Source organism: Podarcis vaucheri (genome assembly GCF_965113315.1).
Source record: "Podarcis vaucheri genome assembly, chromosome: 14".
NCBI lineage: Eukaryota > Metazoa > Chordata > Lepidosauria > Squamata > Lacertidae > Podarcis > Podarcis vaucheri.
The window spans coordinates 30,437,204-30,459,248 of NC_138752.1; the positions used below are offsets into that span (position 1 = coordinate 30,437,204).

Genomic DNA, 22,045 nt, shown 5'->3' on the forward strand with positions numbered 1-22,045 from the left:
TTCTTATGTTCTTAGGTCAGTGGTCCTGCCTGGGGTGGTTTCCCATTGGGGCAGGATGCTAGACTAGACGACCCCCCTCTGGCCTTATGCAGCTTCCAGGTCGCTCTTTTGTTTTTATGTGCTAAATTAGTTGGGATTAAGAGATGCCACTTGAACCCCAAAGGGCGGCAGCTCCTGAAGTCTACCCACATGGCTGCACCTGAGGAGCCATCCTCCCTTGGGCAGCATGGCTGTAGGATCTGCTGCTCTCACTGCTTGCAAGGGTTATCCTCTGGAATGCTGCAGAACAGACTTTTCATTCTGGGGATTCCTGTGCATAAAAACTATCTGCCTTGGACCTTCAAAGGCAAAAGTTCATGGTCAGCGTACACACCACCAGTTGGAAAGCAGTTGGCACCTGTGTGGCAAGAGCAGGGACGCCCAGGGGAAGGTGTAATGTTTTAGGGCAGACTTTCCCCCCCCCAGCCCTCCAGGAGTTTGGGGCTACAGCTTATACCTTCCACATCTTGCTATGACTGTGCTGGTTGGGGGTTGATGGGAGGTTTGGGTAAGCCTTTCTCAAGGGTCATAGGATGGAGAATGTTGGTAATTTAGCTGGAATTGGCAGCTTTTAGAGAAAGTCAGAAGTGGGAAACAGCATTGCAAAAATGTGCCTATGAGAAGAAATTTGCACCACGATATTGTTGCATTCTCACGACATTCACAGGCGAATGGGGAGAACTAAACTTAGGGATGGTTGCTTTCCAGATATTCCAAAGCAAAGCCCTACTTGCAGGAGTTGGACAACCTCATTGAGGCCGCCCTTGGACAAATCCTGCAGCCTCCCAACGAGAACATGACTGTGTCTAGCCTAACAAACTCTAGCCAGGATCTGAACATGCAGCTGTGGAACCAGATCCCCCTAATGCTCATTGATGAAAGCAACAAGACTCATCCAGTCATCTATGACATCCTCGGAAACCATTCCTCTTTTGCAAACCTAGATGGCAAGAACTGCAAGCTGGCCTTAAAGCTGGTAAGGGGAGGGGGGCCACGGGACCAATGGAGGTGGGGGGACCAGTAGGTGGGGAGGGGAGGCGCACCACTGAGTCATCCTGCTCTGCCCCAGGTGAAAGAGGGGGAACACTGGGAACATGTCACCGTGTGACAGAGAAATTCTTCATGCAATGCATAGTTTAATAATGGAACTCCCTCCCGCAGGAGGAAGTGATGACTACCAATTTGGACGGCTTTAAAAGAGGGCTACACAAATTCATGGAGGAAGCTAATAGCCATGATGGATAAGCTCTGCCTCTATATTCTATATATGGCAGTGCCTCTGAATACCAGTTGCTAAAAGCCACGGGAACCAAGTGTTGCTTGTGTGCTTAGTCCCTGCTTGCAGGTTTCCCATGAGCCACAGTGGTTGGCCACTGTGAGAACAGGATGCTGGACTTTGGCCTGATCCAGCCAGCTCTTCTTAAGTCCTTATGAACCCTGGATGTCTGAAACCGGAAGCAAAGGAGAAGAAGCTGCTGCTGTCTCTAGCCTTCCCCAAAGCTGATTTTGGCCCTCTTTGTTGCACCTCCATTCGAAGGGGTGGGTCCGTCATCTTACCTAGTCAGGTGCCTCTGATAAAGCCACAAGCAGTCAGCAGGGGGGAGCTAAAAAAATCAGGCAATCCCTGCAGTGCTGGATCAGGCCAAAGGGGGGTCAACCAGAAGCAGCAACAGGAAGAATCCACAAGCAGGCCCTTAGGGCAACAGGAGATCCTCACCTGCAGTTCCCAGGTGCAGCATGACCCATAGCCATTGCTAGCTGACTCCTCCATTCATTCATTTGAAACCTCATTAGAACCTAGGAAGCTGGACCGCTGGTCCATCTAACTCAGCATCGTCTGCACTAACTGGCAGCAATGGCTCCCCAGAGTTCAAGGCAAGACTCCTAGACCTACCTGATGTCAGAGTCTGAAACTAGGACCTTCTGCATGCCAAGCAGGTGCTGTGCCTCTAACTTAGGTCCCTTCTCCTGTGACTCCAGCTGCCCCTGAACATAGAGGTTCCATTTAGTGATCTCTTCTGCAAAAACGTGCCTCCTTTTCAGTGGCGTAGCGTGGGTTGTCAGCACCCGGGGCAAGGCAAGTAATTTGCGCCCCCTAACCCGTGGATTTGCGCCCCCTAACCCATGGATTTGCGCCCCCTAACCCTACCCCCCAGATGTTGCGCCCGGTGCGGCCGGGCCCCCCTGCACCCCCCACGCTACGCCACTGCTCCTTTTGCTTCTCTCCCTCACCACTCTCTAATTCTGCTCAAAGTGCACCAATAACGGCACCAGTTGCACCTACCGGAACTTCACCAGCGCAGCCCAGGCAGTGACTGAGTGGTACGTCTTGCAGTCCACCAGCATCTTGTCCCAGAAGACAGAGAGAGAGAGGATTGAGATTGGCTACAAGGCAGAGGAAATGATCCTGGCCTGTCTGTTTGGAGCAGAGCCTTGCAATTACAAGTAGGTATCCGGGGGGGACCTTGCCGTGTTTTTGTTTAACTGAAAATCTTTAAATGAAGCGAGGTACCGAACTTTGTACGGATATCAAATGCTGTGGAACAGTGCTCATGTAATGTAGTCACAGCATTTGATATTTTCATTTATATACATTCATTCAAAATAAGATGAGTTTATGAAGCAATTCTATATCCTCCCACCATGCTGACGAAGAATTCTACAAAACAGTAGTCTAGATCCGGAATCACTGTTCAGTGTTGGACATCATATTTGCTGAATACACAAAGCTTCACAGCTCATCGTACAAAGTTTGGTACCTCGCTTCATTTAAAGATTTTCAGAGACTTTGAGAATAAAGATTTCATTTTGGACTTGTTATGGTTTGAAGGAATTCTATAAAAGATTGTTTATTGCATATGTACATGGTCATCGTGTTGCCTGTACATTGCCAATGTTCTCTTTGCAACACAGGGGTTTGTTTGATTCTGAGCTTAAGCAGAATGGTGGGGGCAGCTGCATGAAAAATCCAATGCACAACAGGAAAGGAGTTACCCTGAGCCCAGCAGAAGAGCCCAGCTGCTGGATCAGACCAGTGAGGCCCAGCCTGGTCCAGCATTCTCCTAGCAAGCAGCACCCAGTAGCAACAGCTCTCCCCACCTGCGATTCTCAGCACATAGTACTCAAAGGCATATTGCCGCCAACAGTGGAGGCAGAACATACCCATCATGGCTAGTAGCCATTGATAGCTGTGTCTCCTCTGTGAATTTGTATCACCAGATCTGCAGTACAAGATGACATGTGCAAGCTATGAAATGTGTGTAAGATCTGCAGGGAACTATCAATAATTTCCATTCCTTCCTTGGCTCAAATTGCACCCCAAATCCAAGGGTGGTACTGCACAGTTGATCCACAGCAGACTCCACCAGTCTAGGGCCTTCCATCTGATGTAGACTATAGCTCCCATCAGCCCTTGCCAGTGCACCTGGGAGTTGTGGTGCAAAACAGCTGGAGGGTGCCTGGCTGGCAAAGGCTAGAGCTGTTTCCTAGTTCAGAGGAGATGGCTGGGGGTGTGTGCAGAGGATGGATTTAAGGAGCTGTCCCATCCTGCTCCACCCCACTCCCACTGCCGACTTAGTGCTTCTTACTGGCACCAATAGCCTGATTTGATTTAATTAAATTTCTAGCCCAGTCTCAAGGTTTCGGGTGGATTACTGTCTGAAAAATGACATCCAGTGTACTGGAATCAGATTTTAATAGACCTAAAATCCTAGACCCTCAGAAGCTTAGAGGCCAGAACAAATAAGACCAGTTTGCAGAATCGCTGAAAGGAATGCATGTCTTGGTCAGCTTCCAATGGACAATCTGCCGCCGCCACCTCTGCCCCCACCTTGAAATGGACACAACTTTTGGCCCAATATTTCAGCTGCTGCATGAGTCCCATCCAGCAGGAGAAGCAAAACTCTCTTTTTGTTGGATTGGCCAAATGCTTGGCGTGTGACCTTTCAGATTACACAGAAGCCTTTTTCAGACGCAGATGATCATTGCCAGAGGAATCATAATAAAATTTAAGAGCGATGTTCCACGTCCAGGCTGATGTCAACCTGGTAATGTTGCATGGTAATGAGAATGATTTCTGCTTTTGTATACAAGGACTAAGAATTAATCAGTGATCTGGTCTTGCTTGGGACACTGAAGAATGCTTCTGTGTAGCTGCAAAGTTTGCTCGCTGCCTGCATCTGAAAGATGAGGAATGGCTTGGCTTGCTCTGTAGATGGAGGGTTTTCTTTCCCTGTTGCTGAGTCACCCGTGTCCAGTACATTGCGGCTAATTATCAATCAGCAAACACTTGGGGCTATTTAATTAAACCAGGAACAGATTGGTTAACAGATTGGTTATCAGAGCCCCAGGCTAGGCGGGCTGACCTGGGCTTGCTGCAGTCAGGCTCACCTGGCCACTGGCCAGAGCTCTGGAACTCACAGAAGCACAGGACTCATTTCCTCTCTCCCTTAGCCGAAACAAGAAGGGCCTCCTACTGGCTCCCAGCACATCTGTCGCCCGGCACTGTGCTCTGCCCACATTGGCTATGACTGCAGCTCCTGTCATACAAAAGCAACGCAGGGAGGATCACGGCCTCCTCAGCCCCTGTCCTTGTTGCACAAGTATCTCCTACAAATGCGGTTCAAAGAAGCCTCAAAACCGCTCTCTCTGACTTCCCCTTCGCCCCACAAGCTTTGGGGCAATGGAGTAGACATTCTCCTGATGTGCCAATGCCCCGTCTAGTCCAGCCTCCTGTTCTCACAGTGCTCAACTGTGTGCTGTGTGAAGGACTTATCTGTCCAGAATCTTCCAACATTCCACTTCCATGAATTCTGCTGTTAGGAGAGAGGGAGAAAACTTTGTGGGCAGATCCTGTTTTGGAGTCAGACTTCCACAGGGACAATTCTAGAACTGGAGGGGTCTTGGAAGAGGAAGAGGAAGAGGAGGAGGAGGAGTTTGTATTTGATATCCCGCTTTATCACTACCCGAAGGAGTCTCAAAGCGGCTAACATTCTCCTTTCCCTTCCTCCCCCACAACAAACACTCTGTGAGGTGTGTGGGGCTGAGAGACTTCAGAGAAGTGTGACTGGCCCAAGGTCACCCAGCAGCTGCATGTGGAGAGGCGGGGACGCGAACCCGGTTCACCAGATTACGAGTCCACCCCACCCCGCTCAATTGATGCTGCAAATGCAGAACAAGAACTTCCCTGAACCCTGGCTCTCTGGCCTGGGCTTGTGGAGTTCCAGCAAGGGAGAGTCCACGCTCCATCTCAGTTCTTTCTCAGGTCAGGGTCAAATTGCTCTTTTCATCCCCAAGATGACCTCTTGACTTTATTTGCTTGCACAAAGCTGGCACAGTGGTTGGACTCAGCCCGGTCTTTACTGAGTGTTCCCTCTAATTTGTTTATGGGGTGGTTACACAACAAAACAAATCCTTAATCCTGGTTTCCATCAATCACCCCACACTTTTCAACGTATTTACCCACCATTTAAATAACTGCAAAAGTCCTCTTTTCTCTTTTTTCCAAGTGGACGTTGTGCCAGGGAGGCAGAACACTCAGATCCGCCTTAATAGCACCAACCTAAAGTTCTTGTCTGCTCTTGAATCCCTCCTGCAAAATAGCGACACAGCCTAGAGGCCCCCAGTGCGTCTTCTGCTGCCCTTCTGAGATCTATCCTGTAACTCAAGCCCACTTTATTTTGCTCAAAGGGCAGGTTTCCCCCCTCTTCCATGGGACAGGTATCCCTACCTTCTCCCCAGCCTCCCACAGTCTCCTTCCTTGGAGGTTTCTAAGCAGAGCTTGGATGGCCACCTGTCAAGGATTCTTTAGCTGCGATTCCTACATCACAGGGGGTTGGACTAGATGACCTTTGAGGGTCCCTTCCAACCATCCTATGATTCTATTAAATATGCTCCAGTTCCTTCAACCTTCCCTCACAGGACTGGTTTTCCATCTTCACTGCGCTTCTCTAAAGCTCTTTGTTGGCGTCCTTCAAGCGTGGTGTCCAGCACTGGACCCAGGAGTCCAGATGAGGCTGCTCTATTGCAGAACAAGAACTGAATTCTCTCCCCTTGACTTGGAAGCCGTCTTTCCATGGAGGCAGCCTAAAGGGGCCTTGGCCTTTCCTCTAGGGCTGACCCCACCCCGCTGCTTCCCATCATTCTGGCTGAGAAGGACGTTCTCTTTGGAGTGACGTCTGGGATTTCGCTGAGAGCCACCCCCTCACCCCCCCTTCCAAGTGCCAAAAGCCAAATGTCACCCGACTGGCGCATCTCTGACTTTCCTTCTGCTCTACTTGGCTCTTCGCTCTCTTGTTTGCAATTTGCTTTTTTATCCCAAGGCCTGTCTGTCACCAGACCTCTCAGGTTCTGTTTGTGAGGACCAGAAATCAGGTGAGCAAATAAGTTTTGCCTGACGACAGGCACCTGACCTTCAAGGCAGGCCCTGCTCCTTTTGTTGTCAAGAAAGGAGAAAGAAAACCCCTTTGGCCAAAGGCCATCAAGATAGCAGTTGACATATCTTTTTAGCCCTTTAGGATGTTTTGATGGGGCAGGTGTTGCTTGTAGCTCAGGGAGCTTGGTGGGAGAGGGTGGGGTTGCCTTCTGCTGCAGTTTGTGGTTTGGGTCTTTGGCTCGGGCATTTTTGAGAGCTCCCCCACCCTCCTCAACTGGTGCCTTGATAATATGATGCAGAGTGAGGTGGTGGCTGCTGGCTCTGATCATTTACAACCAGCTTTTTAAATACAGACAGGGGACAGAGGAATTAGCAGTGGTTGGTTGGTTGGTTGGTTGGTTGGTTGGTTGGTTGGTTGGTTGGTTGGTTGATGGATGGATGGATGGATGGATTGCATTTATGCCCCACCTTCTTTCCTCCAAAGAGCTCAAGGCGGCCTACATAGTTCCAGTGCTTTTATTCTGGCGGGACGCAGGGGTATGCATACCCCTAAACATTTTGTGAATCTTTGTACTTTTGTCCATTTACTGTATTTATTTTTCCCAATTCGAACTATAAAATGGTGGTTTTCTTGAGACAAAACGAGAGTACCCCTAAACATATTTTTTTTAGAAAAAAGCACTGCATAGTTCTCTTCCCCCACATTTTATCCCCACAACAACCCTGTGAGGCAGGTCAAGCTGAGAGGCAGTGACTGGCCCAAGGTCACCTGGTGAGCTTATGGCCGAGTGGGGATTTGAACCCTGGTCCAACATTCTAACCACTACACTACACGGACCCCTCGTGCGGGAGTGGAAGACCCAGGCTCAAATCCCGCTTCTTTACAGGAGGTCATCCTGATCTCACAGCCTTTATTTGTCTGGACAGACAGGAGAGGGCATTCTGGACACTGAAAGGTTTGACGCAAATAATAGCAAGTTTTTGTTTCTGTTGGCTGTGGCAGAGTGGTCCTCAAAATGGGTGGAACTGCACTTCACTAAGTGTGAAAAGGGGCAACAGGGGGTTGGGACTGGAGGTTTAAATGGTTATCATGCTCTGAAAACCTTGGTATCCCTGAATCAAGTTCATCAGTGTTGTTGAATGAATGAAACTAGTTTTAATTGCATGTTGAATAAACACACATTCCTACTTCACAGGGGGTGTGACTGTTTTAAACTGTATTGGGTTATTATCTCCCTTACTGGGCCATGCAAACCACTATTCTGAATAATGCTTTATTTGGGGTGGAGGGGACTGGAGAGGAGTTTAGGGAACCAAGGGGGTGAGACCCCCCCAAAAAAATGTTTGGAGACCACTGGTGTATTAGAAGGTTTTTGTTTTGTTTTGTTTTTTGCAAGCCAAGTGAACTGCTCCCTTCCCAAATGTGCGCCCCTCTCCCCCTTTCTCACCTGGGCTTCCTTCTGCAGGAACTTCACCCACCTCTACCACCCGGACCACGGCAACTGCTACATCTTCAACTGGGGCGTGGAGAAGAAGCCACTCATCTCTTCCAATCCTGGCGCAGAGTTTGGTAGGTAGCGCAGAAGAGGTGAAGGAGCAGCCCTGACACCTGGCTTTGCTTTCCGCTTCCAAATCTGAATGTCCTTGCAGGTTCCTCTGAGTAGGAAGGGGGGGGCTCTGGAGTCTTAGGGTGCCATCGTGAAAAGGGGCCTGATTCCCAGGCCTCCAGGTGGAGGGAGTGATGGGGAAAGCACCTGCTGTTTAGCTGGGCATTCCTAATCTCTTCTAGGCCCCAAAGGTCAAGCCAGGCCCAGGCTCCTGGCTTAATAATAATAATAATAATAATAATAATAATAATACTTTATTATTTATACCCCGCCCATCTGGCTGGGCTTCCCCAGCAACTCTGGGCAGCTTCCAACAAAATATTAAAATACAGTGATGCATCAAACATTAAAAGCTTCCCTAAAGAGGGCTGCCTTCAGATGTCTTCTAAAAGTCTGGTAGTTGTTGTTCTCTTTGACATCTGGTGGGAGGGCGTTCCACAGGGCGGGTGCCACTACCAAGAAGGCCCTCTGCCTGGTTCCCTGTAACTTTCCCAGCCCTGTTTCCCAGCCCTGTGACCTTTTCACTGGAGATGCCTGGCAGAGGTTTGAACTAATGCTCTGCCCCGAAGCCATGCAGTCCTGCAAGGCCTGTGCATGGCAGGCAACCAGCCACCCCAACAGCAGGGCCGGCTTAGGACATTTTATCCCTGGAGGCAGAAGAGCCAAGGGAGTCTTCCCTCCCAGCATGAAAGCATGTCCAAGTTATTTTGCCACCTGAGGCCCTGATGGCTCTCTTTTTTCCTGCCTGAGTCAGCCACCACCCTCTGCCTAATGGCAGAGCCGGCTTTGCTCCCTAGACTGCAAGAGACCACAGAGTCCTCCCCAGACCAGGCCAGACAGAGCCAAGCCCTCTCTTCTCCTCTCCAAAGGTGCCTGTTGCAGCTAGAATGAGGCTCAGGTGGGGACTTTGTGTCTCTCTTTGTGCCCACCCCCCACTGCCGATTCGAGCTCCCGCGCTGCTTGCTGGGGGCCGCAGGCTGACGACTGGTCTTTGCTCCCTTTGCCCAGGGCTGAAGCTGATCCTGGACATCAGCCAAGATGACTACATCCCCTACCTCACCTCGACGGCCGGGGCCTGGCTGATGCTGCATGAGCAGAAGACCTTCCCTTTCCTGAAGGATCAGGGAATCTATGCCATGTCTGGGACAGAGACCTCCATTGGCGTCTTGGTGGTAGGTGCCTGGCATGTCCCGACTGTTCGCAGAATTTGGGGCGGGGACGGGAGTGGCTGAGACTCCCTTGGGTCCAGCCAACTTGCTTGGTCCAACCAGTAGGGAGGTGGGACTCTGCTTTGTTGTTGTTTAGTCGTTTAGTGGCATCCGACTCTTCGTGACCCCCTGGACCAGAGCACGCCAGGCCCTCCTGTCTTTCACTGCCTCCTGCAGTTTGGTCAGACTCATGCTGGTAGCTTTGAGAACACTGTCCAACCATCTCGTCCTCCGTTGTCCCCTTCTCCTTGTGCCCTCCACCTTTCCCAACATCAGGGTCTTTTCCAGGGAGTCTTCTCTTCTCATGAGGTGCCCAAAGTATTGGAGTCTCGGCTTCAGGATCTGTCCTTCCAGTGAGCACTCAGGGCTGATTTCCTTAAGAATGGATAGGTTTGGTCTTCTTGCAGTCTCCTCCAGCACCATAATTCAAAAGCATCAATTCTTCGGCAATCAGCCTTCTTTATGCTCCAGCTTTGACTTCCATACATCACTACTGGGAAAACCATTGCTTTTACTCTATGGACCTTTGTTGGCAAGGTGATGTCTCTGCTTTTTAAGATGACAGGACTCTGCTTTAGGAAGACTCAAACGCCAAGCCTTCCTTGGCCGAAACTCCTCCCCACCCTGAAGCCAAACTTTATCCAGCAAGACAGAAAATCAGGGTGCCTGTTTCAGTACACCTAAAATCCAGTTTCACCAAGAGTCGGGGCAAGAGGGAGTGTCCTTCCTTCTTGCTGTCCTGCAATACCAGTTCCTGGGAACCACGGGCAGGTGCAGAAGGTGCTTGTGTTCAGGTCCTGCTTGCAGGTTTCCCATTAAGGCATCTGGTTGGCCAGTGTGAGAACAGGAGGCTGGACTAGGTTGGGCCCCTTTGGTCTAATCCAAAAGCAGGTCTCTCCTCCTGCTCTTATGGCACTGTCCTCTGTCGGAGGCAGTACGCCTCTGAATACCAGTTTCTGGGAATCCCAGGTGAGCTGAATGCTCTTGCTTTCACAGGAGGCTGGATTAGATGGTCCTCTTTGGCCTAGTCCGGCACCCAGGCTTTTCTGATGTACCTACTTTGCTTGCAAGGCTGCGTTCACATGCTCCTGTTTATTCTGCATCCAGTGTGCTCCCACAACTGGTTTGGGAAGAGGCGTACACATGACATTAGCCAATCCATACCTATCCTGCCATTTCCTATGAAATTCTGCATTATGGTGCACTTCCCCACAAAACCAGCTTTGATCTTAATTGAAAAAAGTACAATCTTGCTCTGTTTTCAGCCCAGGGAAGTGTACACAGCCTAAGACTTCAGGAAAACATACAGATGTTTCTGGTGTCTTCTTAATACATTGGCGCAACAAAACAGAGACTTTTGCATGCAGGGAGCAAAGCCCCCTTCCTCTCTTCATTTCAGGGCAGTATCACTGCCTTTCAGGGATCTGGTGCTTCTTTTATGGGGTGAGTGACAGGAGAACTGAGAGCAAGAAGCAACTGTTCAGGGATCCCATCTGCCCTTAAGATTTCTTTCTTTCTTTCTAGGATGAACTTGTGCGGATGGGAGCTCCTTACAGCGACTGCACGGTGAACGGGTCAGACATCCCTATAAAGAATCTGTATCAAGACTATCCTACTTACCAGGTGATGATTTCTCCACTTCACTCCAATTGTTAATTTATTCTTAATTTATCATCGTCATCATCAAGTCCTCCACCCGAAGGTCCCAGAGTGGGTTACAACAATTAAAACACAGTTTAAAACAGTGGTTCCCAATGTGTGCTGCCCCCTGCGGGGCTGCAGGATTACCTAAGGGGCTGCTCAGAGGCAAGGGGGCGGGGGGGTGCTGGAGGTGTGAATGACTATCACACTCTGAAAAGCTAGTATCAGGGGATCAAGTCTGTCAAGTTTTGTTAATGAAGCTAAATATTTTAAACTGGATTTTGAATAAACGGGCTATTAATGGTGACTGTTTTGAATTATGTTGGGTTATTGTCTTCCTTACTGGGTCCTGCAAACCGCTATTCTGAATAATGCTTTTTATAGGGTAGAGAACACTGGGGATGAGTTTATGGAACCAAGGGGACAGTAGCCCAAATGATTTGGGAACCACTGGTCTAAAACAACTCAGAGAAGGGAAACACCTTTCAGTGCCTGCTCTCTTGATTTTAAGTCACCCTGAGATCGGATTTCTTTCTCTGGGCAGTTGGGCCCCATAATTCAAGACTTAGTCTTAGGTGAGTTTGGAGGCCAGGAATCAGCTTAGGAACCTGCAGATTATAAATATATATATGTATGTATGTATGTATGTATGTATGTATATGTATATGTATATCAGCAAAAACAAACAAATAGGATGTCCTTGAGCATGTGCAGAGTGCCTTTGCCTCTTCCCTCTGTCCTTGTATTGGGGGTTGTGGGGCAGTTTTGCCTCCTGGCCAGAGTAGCTTCCAAGCATACAAGGTGGTTTTGTTTGTTTGTTTGAAAGTAACCCCATAGCTGTGATTCCCGCATTGCAGTGGTTGGAATAAATGCCCTTCCAACTTTACAATTCTGTGATTCCCCTGATGAGCAGAGGTTACCTCTGCAGAGCAGAGCAGGTGGCTTGAGTGGTGGGGACTCTCCTTTGCTGGAGGCCTCTGCTGCTGCCACGCATATTGCTGCTGCTTTCTGCAAAGCAAGTCGAAGGGCAAGTTTCCCAGCATTCCTCCCCTCTTGCACAAAATCCCAACAACTGTAAACTGAAAAGCCAAAGTTTGTTTCAGCCAAGGGGCAGGAGGCTGGGGAGGGAGCAGCCGGCTGTCTCCTCTTTTCCCAAGTCCCTAAGTACATCTCCTCTGCTCTAAATGTGTCTCCGAGAAGGAAAGGCTGGCGGTCGTCTCCTTCCTTCGACTCCTGCTCATGTAAACTGTTTTCATGTAAACAATGGCAGACAAGCCCTCCAAACATGGAAGGTGCAAGGTGTTTGGTTTCTTCCATAGCCAAAGGCAACTTGCCTTACTCTGCCTTGGCCGCTCTGCTTCCTGGGAGGGGAAATCACCACTCATGTTGTAAAGGACGTAAACAGGTTTAAAAGCCCAGTAAAGTCTATAGTGGAAGAACAGCTGGTAAATAATACCTGTCTGATGTGTGCCAAGAGGCGAGAACTTCAGTAGCGCGGATCAACTATTAACTAGGAACATAGGAAGTAAATGCTCTACTACCACTGAGCGACGGTCCTTCCCTTAAAAACAACACAAGGTTCCAGTCCTCTTTGTTTCTGAATCAAGGGCTGATTTAAACCGGGACAAAGGAAGACACCTGGTCCATCTAGCTCAGTATTGTCTACACTGATGGGCAGCAGATCTCCGGTGCTTCAGGCAGGGGGCTATTCCTATTCCTGTCTGGAGATGCCATTTAGGATTGAACTGGATGTTCTGCCATTGAGTTAAGCTGCCCTCTGGATGTTTTGCATTACAACCCTTCTCATCCGCCCCAGCCACCAGTGGCTATGTTTCCATACAGCCGGCTGTGGCTGATGTCCAAAACATCTGGGCAACAGCAGGTTGCAAAAGGATGGACTAGGGAATGTAGGGACATTATAAAATCCAATATGCACTTTTTTGCCCATTCCAGGCTTAGGATGAGTCAGGTTTTTAGACTGAATGGAGCCTCCTAGTCTGCAGAAGAACGTCTCTTGCCAAGATGAGGGAGTAGGCAGCTGGGTCACAACCACTTCTAAGTCCTGTGATGAGATGTTGAGTAGATTCAGATAAATGGAGCTTCCCCAGTGCTTGGGGGCAGAGTTGTTTGGGCTTTTTCCCTGATCCCTCCACTAGGAATTGAGCGGAATCAGCTTATCTGGTCTTCGGTCAGGGATTCTTGAGCATTTCAGGGGGTTGGAATAGAAGACCCTTGGAGTCCCTTTCAGCTCTGTAATTCTACAATCCTAGGATCTGGTCTCAGCAGGAGGAGATATGGTGGAAACCTAACTCACCTAGGTTGCCCTCTTCCTCAGGGACAGGTAGCTGGGGCAAGGGGCAAGGAGGATTTCCTGACCCAACAAATCCAGAAAGGTTTTACTTCTCCCCTCCTCCTCCCTGCAGGAGGAAACAGTGCCGACTGAGCCCTGCTCCAACTGCACCATGGAAGACCGCAAGGAGAGCTCCACAGGAGCGGTCTACAGGACAACCTACTCCATCCAGGTAAGTAATACAGACCGTGTTCTGTTTCCCCTCAACCATCCAGTCAAGCAAGTTTGTCCCAAGTTGTGTCTCCTTAGCAACTTTTGATGCAGTTTCAAGAAGGTCCGATAGTGGTGGGTTGCTGAGGCAGTGGCGTAGCGTGGGGGGTGCAGGGGGGGCCGGCCGCACCGGGCGCAACGTCTGGGGGTTAGGGGGCGCAAATCCACGGGTTAGGGGGCGCAAATTACTTGCCTTGCCCCGGGTGCTGACAACCCACGCTACGCCACTGTGCTGAGGTCACAGTTGGACCTGACCCAAGGTTTGCTTTACCTGCTGCAGCACTCCAAGCCACTCCTGGCTAGAAATACAGGTGATGTCCTTTCTCAGTTGGTCTCCCTCCTCACATGGGGGATGGAGGCTGAGAGAGAGACTTAACGCAAGGTCCCCTCTTGGAGGGATAGCTCAATCGGTAGAGCATAAGGCTCTTAATCTGAGGGTTGTGGGTTCGAGCCCAACGTTGGGCAAAGGATTTCTGCACTGCAGGGGGATTGGACCAGATGACCCTCGTAGTCCCTTCCAACTCTACCATTCTATGATTCCAAGTCCTCTTGGGAACTCGCTGGCTCTAAGCAGAGTCCTCTCTTCCTCCAGGCTTGCCTACGTTCCTGCTTCCAAGCTTGGATGGTGAAGGACTGCAACTGCTGCCACTACTCCTTCCCTAGGGTCCAAGGGAAGCCTTACTGCAACAATCAGGAGTTTCCAGACTGGGGTGAGAATGGACACAGAAAGGACGCGGGGGGTGCTCCCCTTCTTGGGGAAAGTGTGTTTGCCCTGCAAACACTGCCCAAGCAGTCCAGCTTCCTTGTTTAGTTACAGCTATTTGGTTTATTTAGTGGGTGTTGGATATTGTGTGTGTTCCACCTGTGTAAATGGGTCATTGACCATGATGGATTAGTCAAGCAATGAAGGGACACTGGGAGCCAGGGCAATGCTTTGAAAGGGCCAGGAATTAAAACTCATGCATCTGTTTTTGTTTTGAATGTCTTTCCATCGTTTGGTGTGTTTTTTTAAAAAGCGAAGTGTCAAAGCTTGCAATTTTAGATTCAACTTGTGAAGATAATCTGTTTTGTTTTATTTCATAGAGTCTTTATACACCACTTAATCGTAAAAACACAACCCACCTCAAAGTGGTTTACACAAAAAAAGCATTCAAAGTGTAAATCAACAACAATAATTTAAATGTTTGAAAAGTTTAAATAACAATATATTGAAGACAGTTTTAAAGAATTATGTTTTCAGCAGGTGTGCAGTGAAGGTGCCTGCCTGATATCAATAGGCAGGGAGTTTCCAAAGTGTTGCCACACCATAAGGTCAAGTTCTTATGAATGTGGGACGGGTTGCCAGAGCAGTGTGGACCTTCAGTTCCGCTCCGGACAACAGCAGCTTGATTTGGGGTGAGGGCAGTGCCGGATTTACGTATAAGCTAAACAAGCTATAGCTTAGGGGCCCCACTCTCTTGGGGGCCCCCACAAAATTTAAAGGGGAAAAAACTGGATGTACCTTTCCAAAATATAAGATAAACAAATAAAATAAAGCCTACATACAGCAACAGTGTTTCTAAATGGCTTTAGATACCTATTAGGTCCATAAATTACCATATAGCATATATTCAACACACAAAAAACAGGGACAATTTGTTGTTGACAAAGGACAGCTGGATACATAAAGGGCCCCATTACCTTCAGTAGCTTAGGGCCTCATCAGACCTAAATCCGGCCCTGAGTGAGGGAAGCGGTATCACAGGAACAACCGTCTCCCCTTTGGCACTTCCATGAGCTTTTAAGCCCCGCAAATTCGACAGGGAGAAAACAACTCCACTCAAGTTCCTGAAAGCAATGACTGTGCTTTGTTTGAACTCTGCAGCATATTGCTTCTCTGAGCTGCGCAACCAACTGGAGATCCGCCAGACCTGCATCGAGTCTTGCAAGGAGACCTGCAAGTAAGTACAGGCGGCGTCCCACAAAGTTCCCGAGGCACAGAAGTCCTGCTCTCCGTCTTGCACTGACCCCTGGGCCTCTCCAGTGGGGCAGCTGGAATAACCCAGCTGGGCTTTGCTGTGCAAAGAGACAGGGAAGGGGGGACTGGGAATGACAGTTCTCTCTCCTTCCTTTTTCGACAGCAACACCCAGTACAAGATGACTATCTCCATGGCTGACTGGCCTTCTGAGGCTTCTGAGGTGGGTCTCCCAGAGATGCTTTTGGGGGAGTCTTTTGGCTTCTGGATGTTCTGAAGATCTACCCACATGGAGTTGGGTAGATGTTTAGGTGGTTGGGGCTTTTAAAGCAGCCCAGTCCCAGACTCGGATGCGTAAGATTAAATTTATTTTAAAAACACAGAGAGAAGTGGCTCTCTTTAAAAGGGATGAAATTCATCCAGTAGGGAATATTAAAAATAAAAAATAAGCTCCTGTTTTAAGAACATAATAGCCTGCTGGATCGGGCCAAAGGGGCCCCATCTAGTTCAGCTCCCTGCTTTCACAGGGACGAACCAGATGCCCCATTGGGAAGCCTGCAAGCATTCTCCCCTCGTGTAGGTTTCCAGCAACTGGCATTCAGTAGCATCGCTGCCTTCATCCATGGAGGTAGAGCATAGCCATCGGGGCAAATAACCATGGATAGTCCTCTTCTCCATGAATTTGTTTAATCTTCTTTTAAAGTCATCTAGGTTGGTGAATATCACTGCCTCCTGTGGGAGAGAGTTCCATAGTTTAACTGCATGAAGAAGTACTTTCTTTTATTTGTCCTGAATGGATAAAAGTGCTTTATGCTTCTAAAAATGTACCCACGTCAGAAAGGCAACCAATTAATTCATTTACATTTATTCATTTGCAAGCCACCTGACGTTGCATGTACAAGTAAGCAAAAAGGGGGTGAGGTACTGCACACAGATGGCAGTCAGAGCATCCCTCCTTCCAGAAACCTTATTTTGTTTCTTCTTTCTAGAACTGGATATTCCATATTTTATCCTATGAAAGAAATAAGTCACGCGATATCACTGTGGACAGGTGAGTAAAAGCCAGCTGCTTCCTGAGCCACAAGGAATGGGTGGGGAGAGACAAGGAGGGGGGCTGTGGGGGGGTTAGACAGGGAGATGCAGAAGAAGGGAAAGTAAAGGTAAAGGGACCCCTGACCATTAGGTCCAGTCGTGGCCAACTCTGAGGTTGTGGTGCTCATCTCGCTTTATTGGCCGAGGGAGCCGGCGTACAGCTTCCGGGTCATGTGGCCAGCATGACTAAGCCGCCTCTGGCAAACCAGAGCAGCACACGGAAACGCCGTTTACCTTTCCACCGGAGCGGTACCTATTTATCTACTTGCACTTTGAGGTGCTTTCGAACTGCTAGGTTGGCAGGAGCAGGGACCAAGCAACGGGAGCTCACCCCTTGCAGGGATTCGAACCGCCAACCTTCTGATCAGCAAGTCCTAGGCTCTGTGGTTTAACCCACAGCGCCACCCGCATCAGAAGAAGGGAAGGCAGCTACTTAAGCTGGCAGCCTGGGGCTTGAGAGACAGTGTGGTGCAGTGGTTAGAGTGCCAGACAAGGACCTGGGAGACCTGGGTTTGGATCCCACTCAGCCCTGTATGGAGCGATCTTGGGGCAGCTGCTGCCTCTCAGTGGAACCTACCTCACAGGGTTGTTGCAGGGATTCAGTGAGAAGGGGGAAAGAAGCATGTACGTCACCTTGAACCCCTTGGAGGGAAAGGGTGGGCTATGAATGCAGTAAAAATCAATGTGTGGTAGAGGCAAGGTTGGCTCCAGGGCTTGGAGGGGCCTGAGGCAATAACTCATCCAGCCCCTGCCCCACTCCCTGGCTGCTCCTCATCCCTGCCATCTAACTGCTTGCCAGGCAGAGAGCAAGCAGGGATCCATCAGGCTGTGGCCTCTCCTCACCACCTCCAGGATCAAGCAAGTGGGGAGGAGGGGGAGGGAGCCCTCAGCAGATTCCCAACCACACCAACCCATAGAGCTAAGGTATGTGGGATGAAGGCCCCTTCCCCAGGGAAGTTTTTGTGATGCTCAGCTGCTGAGGGCCAAGCCCAGGGCGCTGTGCTCTCCCTGCTCCCGTCAGGCCTTCTTGGGATAGTTGCTGCTTCTTTTGCATGGCTCCTCTTTTTTGCGTCTGCTCTGGCCACAGAGCACAGGTGAGAACCAACAAAGCCCCCTCTGGCTTCTGAGACTCGTCCAGCCTAGCTGCTCTCCCTGCTTTCTGAGGCCCCAGGAGGTGCCAATCCTCCAGCTCCAGAACCCACTTTGGAAAGCTCTTGTGGCAAAAGCAGGCCCAGGAGGAATGCGCTTCAGCCAGCCCCAGCTGTTCCAGGCGGCACATGGTCCCTTGCAGCAGCCACCGCTGCCGCATTGCAAGCCTTTTACCTCCACCAATTGTGAAATTGCAGCTCTGCAAAGTGTCTCAGCCTTCTCCCGCAAACTGCAACCAGTTTGATCTTGGCTGCGCCGGAGCAGCCGGAAGTTGGGCGACTGGCCCCAGGTTTATAGGCCCATTTTGCAGCTGCTGCAGCTGCCACAGCCTTGTTTGCCGAGCCTTCCTGTGTGCCACGTACACCAGAGCCACCAAGTGAGAGTGGGGTGCCTGTGCCGTGGAGAAAATGGATAGGGGAAAGCTTTTCCCCCTCTCTGCTAACGCTCAGAAGTTGTGGACGTCCAGTGAAGCTGGGAGATTTAGGACAGATGGTGGAAAGTATTTCTTCGCACAGCACAGAGAAACTGTGGAACTCCCTGCCACAGGAGGCGGTGATGGCCCCCAACTTCAGGGCAGGAGCCTATAGGAAGGGAAGGGCAGAATCTCAGGCAGCAGCTTATCAGGCCTGGTGAATGAATGTTTGAGGAAGAGGAGCTAATTGTTTCTCCTCTCGCTTCCTGCAGGACTGGGATCATCAAGCTCAACATCTATTTCCAAGAGTACAACTACCGAACCATTGTGGAGACAGCAGGGACAACTGTAAGTGGGCTGGGTCCAGATCCCCTTGCTCAGCCTATTCTATGAAGCACAGGGTGGCGGGTTGTCCAATAGTAATGAGGGATGTGTTTAAGCCCCACCCTCTCCACTGGAAAAGCATTTCCCTTCTCTCAGGTGCCTCCTGGTTTGGCTTTTGTTTCTGAGTTGTCACAGAAACTGTCTCAGGGATGCTATTATTTCACATGTTGCAAAGGGTGAGTTGTGGCCTCTGGGAAAATACTGATTTGGTGTCAAAGAATGGGAGCCGTCTGTGAGCAGGAGAGCTCTCCAGGACTATGATGAGATGAGAAAGACTTATTCCAACTTTGGAATAAAGACAAGCTTAAACTGTTCACTCTTCAGCTTTTGAATCTCCAGCACTCCCCCGATAGTTTATTTAAAAGCTAAAGTCTTGTTAGTTTCCCCTCTAAAATTTGGTTGTGTCCTTGGCTGGAAATACTCCAATACAGTCGTACCTTGGTTGTCAAACGGAATCCGTTCTGGAAGTCCGTTCAACTTCTGAAAATGTCCGACAACCAAGGCGTGGCTTCCGATTGGCTGCAGGAGCTTTCTGCACACAACTGGAAGGCACGGAAGCCGCGTTGGACGTTCAGCTTCCAAATAACATTCACAAACCAGAACACTCACTGCTGGGTGTTCGGGAGCCAAAACATTTGACTCACAAGGCGTTCGGGATCCAAGGCATGATTGTAAAATTGAAAAGGACATAAATAAGGGTTTTTGTGATTAAAGTCCAGTGAGGACAACTTGGATACAAAGCCTATTCCATCCTCTGGACTTGTTCCACTGGAAGGCCCTCAAAGCAAACAGTTGCCCCCCTGGGGTCAGGATCCCCCCCTTACCTCCCCTTGCTCCAAGTGCCTTCTCAACCTGTGATTCTTCCCATTGCAGGTTGTCTGGCTTCTCTCAAGCCTGGGTGGCCAGTTTGGCTTCTGGATGGGAGGCTCTGTGCTGTGCATCATTGAGTTTGGAGAGATCCTCATCGACTTTGTCTGGATCACTATCCTGAAGATGATTGGCTGGTTCAAGGGGCTGAGGAGAAAGCGCAGCCAGCCCCCGAAGCAGGACGCTCTTCCCACCGTGTCCGAGAGGGTGGAGGCTCACACCAACCTGGGCTTCCAAGGGGAGGAGGAGAGGGAGGAGGGAGTCGATGACAATCCTGGGGACGACAACTTGGCCGCAGATGGCGAGGCTGGGTCTGAACCAGGAACGCCACCTCCCCAGTATGACTCCCTCCGCGTGTCGGCCATGGATGTCATGGAGATGGATAGCGATGGGGAAGCAGATCCGACTAAAGCTTAATGCCCAGCTGATGTGGAAAGGGAGCCAAGAAACCCCACTCTGTCCTCCAAGGGGGCTTCGTAGAATTGCAGAATGGAAGGGACCTCAAGGGTCTTCTAGTCCATTCAGGAATGCCCACCCAGACAGCCTGCTCCTTCTCCCTCAGCTCCTTGCAGCGTGGGACATTTAGGGATTCAAGAGTGGCTGCTAATGCAAAGCCCTTTCTCCTTGGGCTCCTGGTTCAGCTTTTGTCCCAATTGGATTGCACAGAGGTCAGGGCATGCCCAGTCTGCTTTGAGTGTCTGTTCCGCTTTGTTTACGGCAAATGTGCATTCATTCTGATTCACTTGCATAATCAATAGTTCATCATCGGTACATTTCTCTGTCACTATCCTAACTGCCCAAAGTCTGTCTGTGGTGGTGGTCTTCCCCCACCCCACCCCGTGAGTTCGTTGTGTTAAAGTGGCAGGGCACTTTTAAGCACACAAACATGTGCTGGACTCCCCCCTGCAAAACACTGATCAGTTGGAGGTCTCCCATTTTGCTCATCTGCTTAGTTGGAGCATCATACCTGGCTGGAGGAATGTGCATGGCTGCAGCTTCTATGGAACCCTTTAGGGTTGGGCAGAGCCGGAGTTGTGGAAATGGGGGTTATATTGCAAAGCTCCGTCCAGACGCCTCAGTTAACCCAGCCAGGGCTGACGTTTCAGTGATGCTGGAACCCTTTTGCTGCCTGCCTGAGCCGGCTGGCCATGCACCTGACTCTCCTGTACAATCTGCTGCCCTCAAACCTTGGGGTTTTGAAGATGGTGACACTGCAGGGAGGGGAGAGAGTTTTTGTTTGGAGGGAGAGGGTAAGAGTCCTTTGCAGAATACCAACTCACCTGTGGTGGAAAACATTTTATGAGTTGGACTCTTTGTGGGTGGGGTTTATTTTAGATGAAGAGAAGCAGAAGAGGAGTCCACCATCAACCCGTGCTTGTTAGAGAGCGATACAAGCAACCTCCCATTTCCTACAGCTCAGGCCTTTCTGTGGGCTAACAATAAACGAGACAGACAGAGCAACTGCCTTGCCTGCTTCCTCAAACCTCCTCCTCTTCCCGCCCTCTCCTCTACTTGATGTGAATTGGAGCATAGGCTAACGTGCTCTAGGAAGAGGCACATGACACACCAATAAAGATGCTGCTTCCTTTTCGATCTCTTTGGCAGAATGCGCCCAGTTTTGGTTGGCAACCAGGTGGCCTCTTCCTGCACATGGGAGCCTCTATGATGCACCAGCCTCCAGCGAGGAAGGTGGCATGATAATCAAGGGCTTACGCCTTGTGCCAGCCATACACACTGACACACATGCACATGTTTAGTATAACATGTATAAAATGGATGAAGGTCTGTGCAACTGGCCTCTTTCTGGCCTCGTGCCAATTACCAGAAGAGCTGGGACAAGGGGAGAACCACAGAGCTAGAAAAGGTAGACGAGCATCACATCAAGCAATGCTCCCCTGGGCTGATCGCCTCCTAAAGGGAGCTCAGCAATACAAGGGGGCAAAAGGGGAGTAAATAGCCCCCTGGTGGGGATATATAGATACTGCTCTCTGGCCACCTGACTCCTGCTTTCCTGAACTTCACTCCCCTAAATTTACCTGGGAAATGGGAGAGAAGGAAGTGGTAGAAGGGGTTCAAAGGATCAGGCTATGCGAGAGGCCAATTGCCTGAAATGCTCCACAGACCTCTGCCTACCACGGACAGCACCTGCCTCTCCTGTCATGGCTATTGACACCTTGCATTAGACAGATTCCAGGCCCCAAAAGTCACCTAAACTGGGAAGGGAAGGGGAGAGCTGCTTTTGGGCAACAAAATATCTGGGACTGGGCTGTGCAGAGATGATGGGAAGGTGATAGCTTCAGGGTGTTGGGGGGAGAGAGACCTTCCTTCAGCCAAGCAACCAGCCAAGGCGCCAGCTCCTTCCTCCCACCCCCACTGACCATACCGGAGGACAAAAAAGAGCCCCCAAGCTGCAGAGACTGACCTGCCCTTTGCAGTAGGCCTAGAGATGCCTTGTGCAGGAGGAGCCTTGCTGCAGCCTCCCAGAGGCTGGACCTTCCCAACCCCCCCCCCAGCACTGCTGTTGCAAGTCTCTCCCCCGCCCCGGGTGAATCGAGAGCTGAGCCACGAACAAGCCCATAAAAATGGGCAGGATGGCAGTGAGGGCAAAGTGATCCCAGGAACTAGGAGAGGCCACCTGCTGCAGACAGCTGGATCCGGTCTGTGCAGGCCCCTGCTTGGCTCAGGCTGTCCGTCAGAAAGGGGCCAGCCTGACGGACCAGCTCAGGAGGAATGTCCACAGCCAGCCCATCCCACTTGG

General features: G+C 50.2%; 1 protein-coding gene across 3 annotated transcripts in view; it reads left to right on the forward strand.

The window, feature by feature from the left end:
- The window catches only part of SCNN1B (sodium channel epithelial 1 subunit beta), a 47,890-nt gene extending 27,010 nt beyond the window's left edge, over positions 1–20,880 (forward strand). For all 3 annotated transcript variants that reach the window (XM_082199353.1, XM_082199354.1, XM_082199355.1), the window contains exons 4-15: positions 748–1,015; positions 2,294–2,484; positions 7,879–7,982; positions 9,028–9,191; positions 10,752–10,850; positions 13,292–13,390; positions 14,021–14,138; positions 15,293–15,368; positions 15,549–15,606; positions 16,373–16,434; positions 18,309–18,384; positions 19,294–20,880. In XM_082199353.1, coding sequence (XP_082055479.1) covers positions 748–1,015; positions 2,294–2,484; positions 7,879–7,982; positions 9,028–9,191; positions 10,752–10,850; positions 13,292–13,390; positions 14,021–14,138; positions 15,293–15,368; positions 15,549–15,606; positions 16,373–16,434; positions 18,309–18,384; positions 19,294–19,704 — 1,726 coding nt within the window. In that variant the 3' untranslated portion in view covers positions 19,705–20,880. The remainder of the gene's footprint in view (positions 1–747; positions 1,016–2,293; positions 2,485–7,878; positions 7,983–9,027; positions 9,192–10,751; positions 10,851–13,291; positions 13,391–14,020; positions 14,139–15,292; positions 15,369–15,548; positions 15,607–16,372; positions 16,435–18,308; positions 18,385–19,293) is intronic.
- The last annotated feature ends 1,165 nt before the right edge of the window (positions 20,881–22,045 follow it).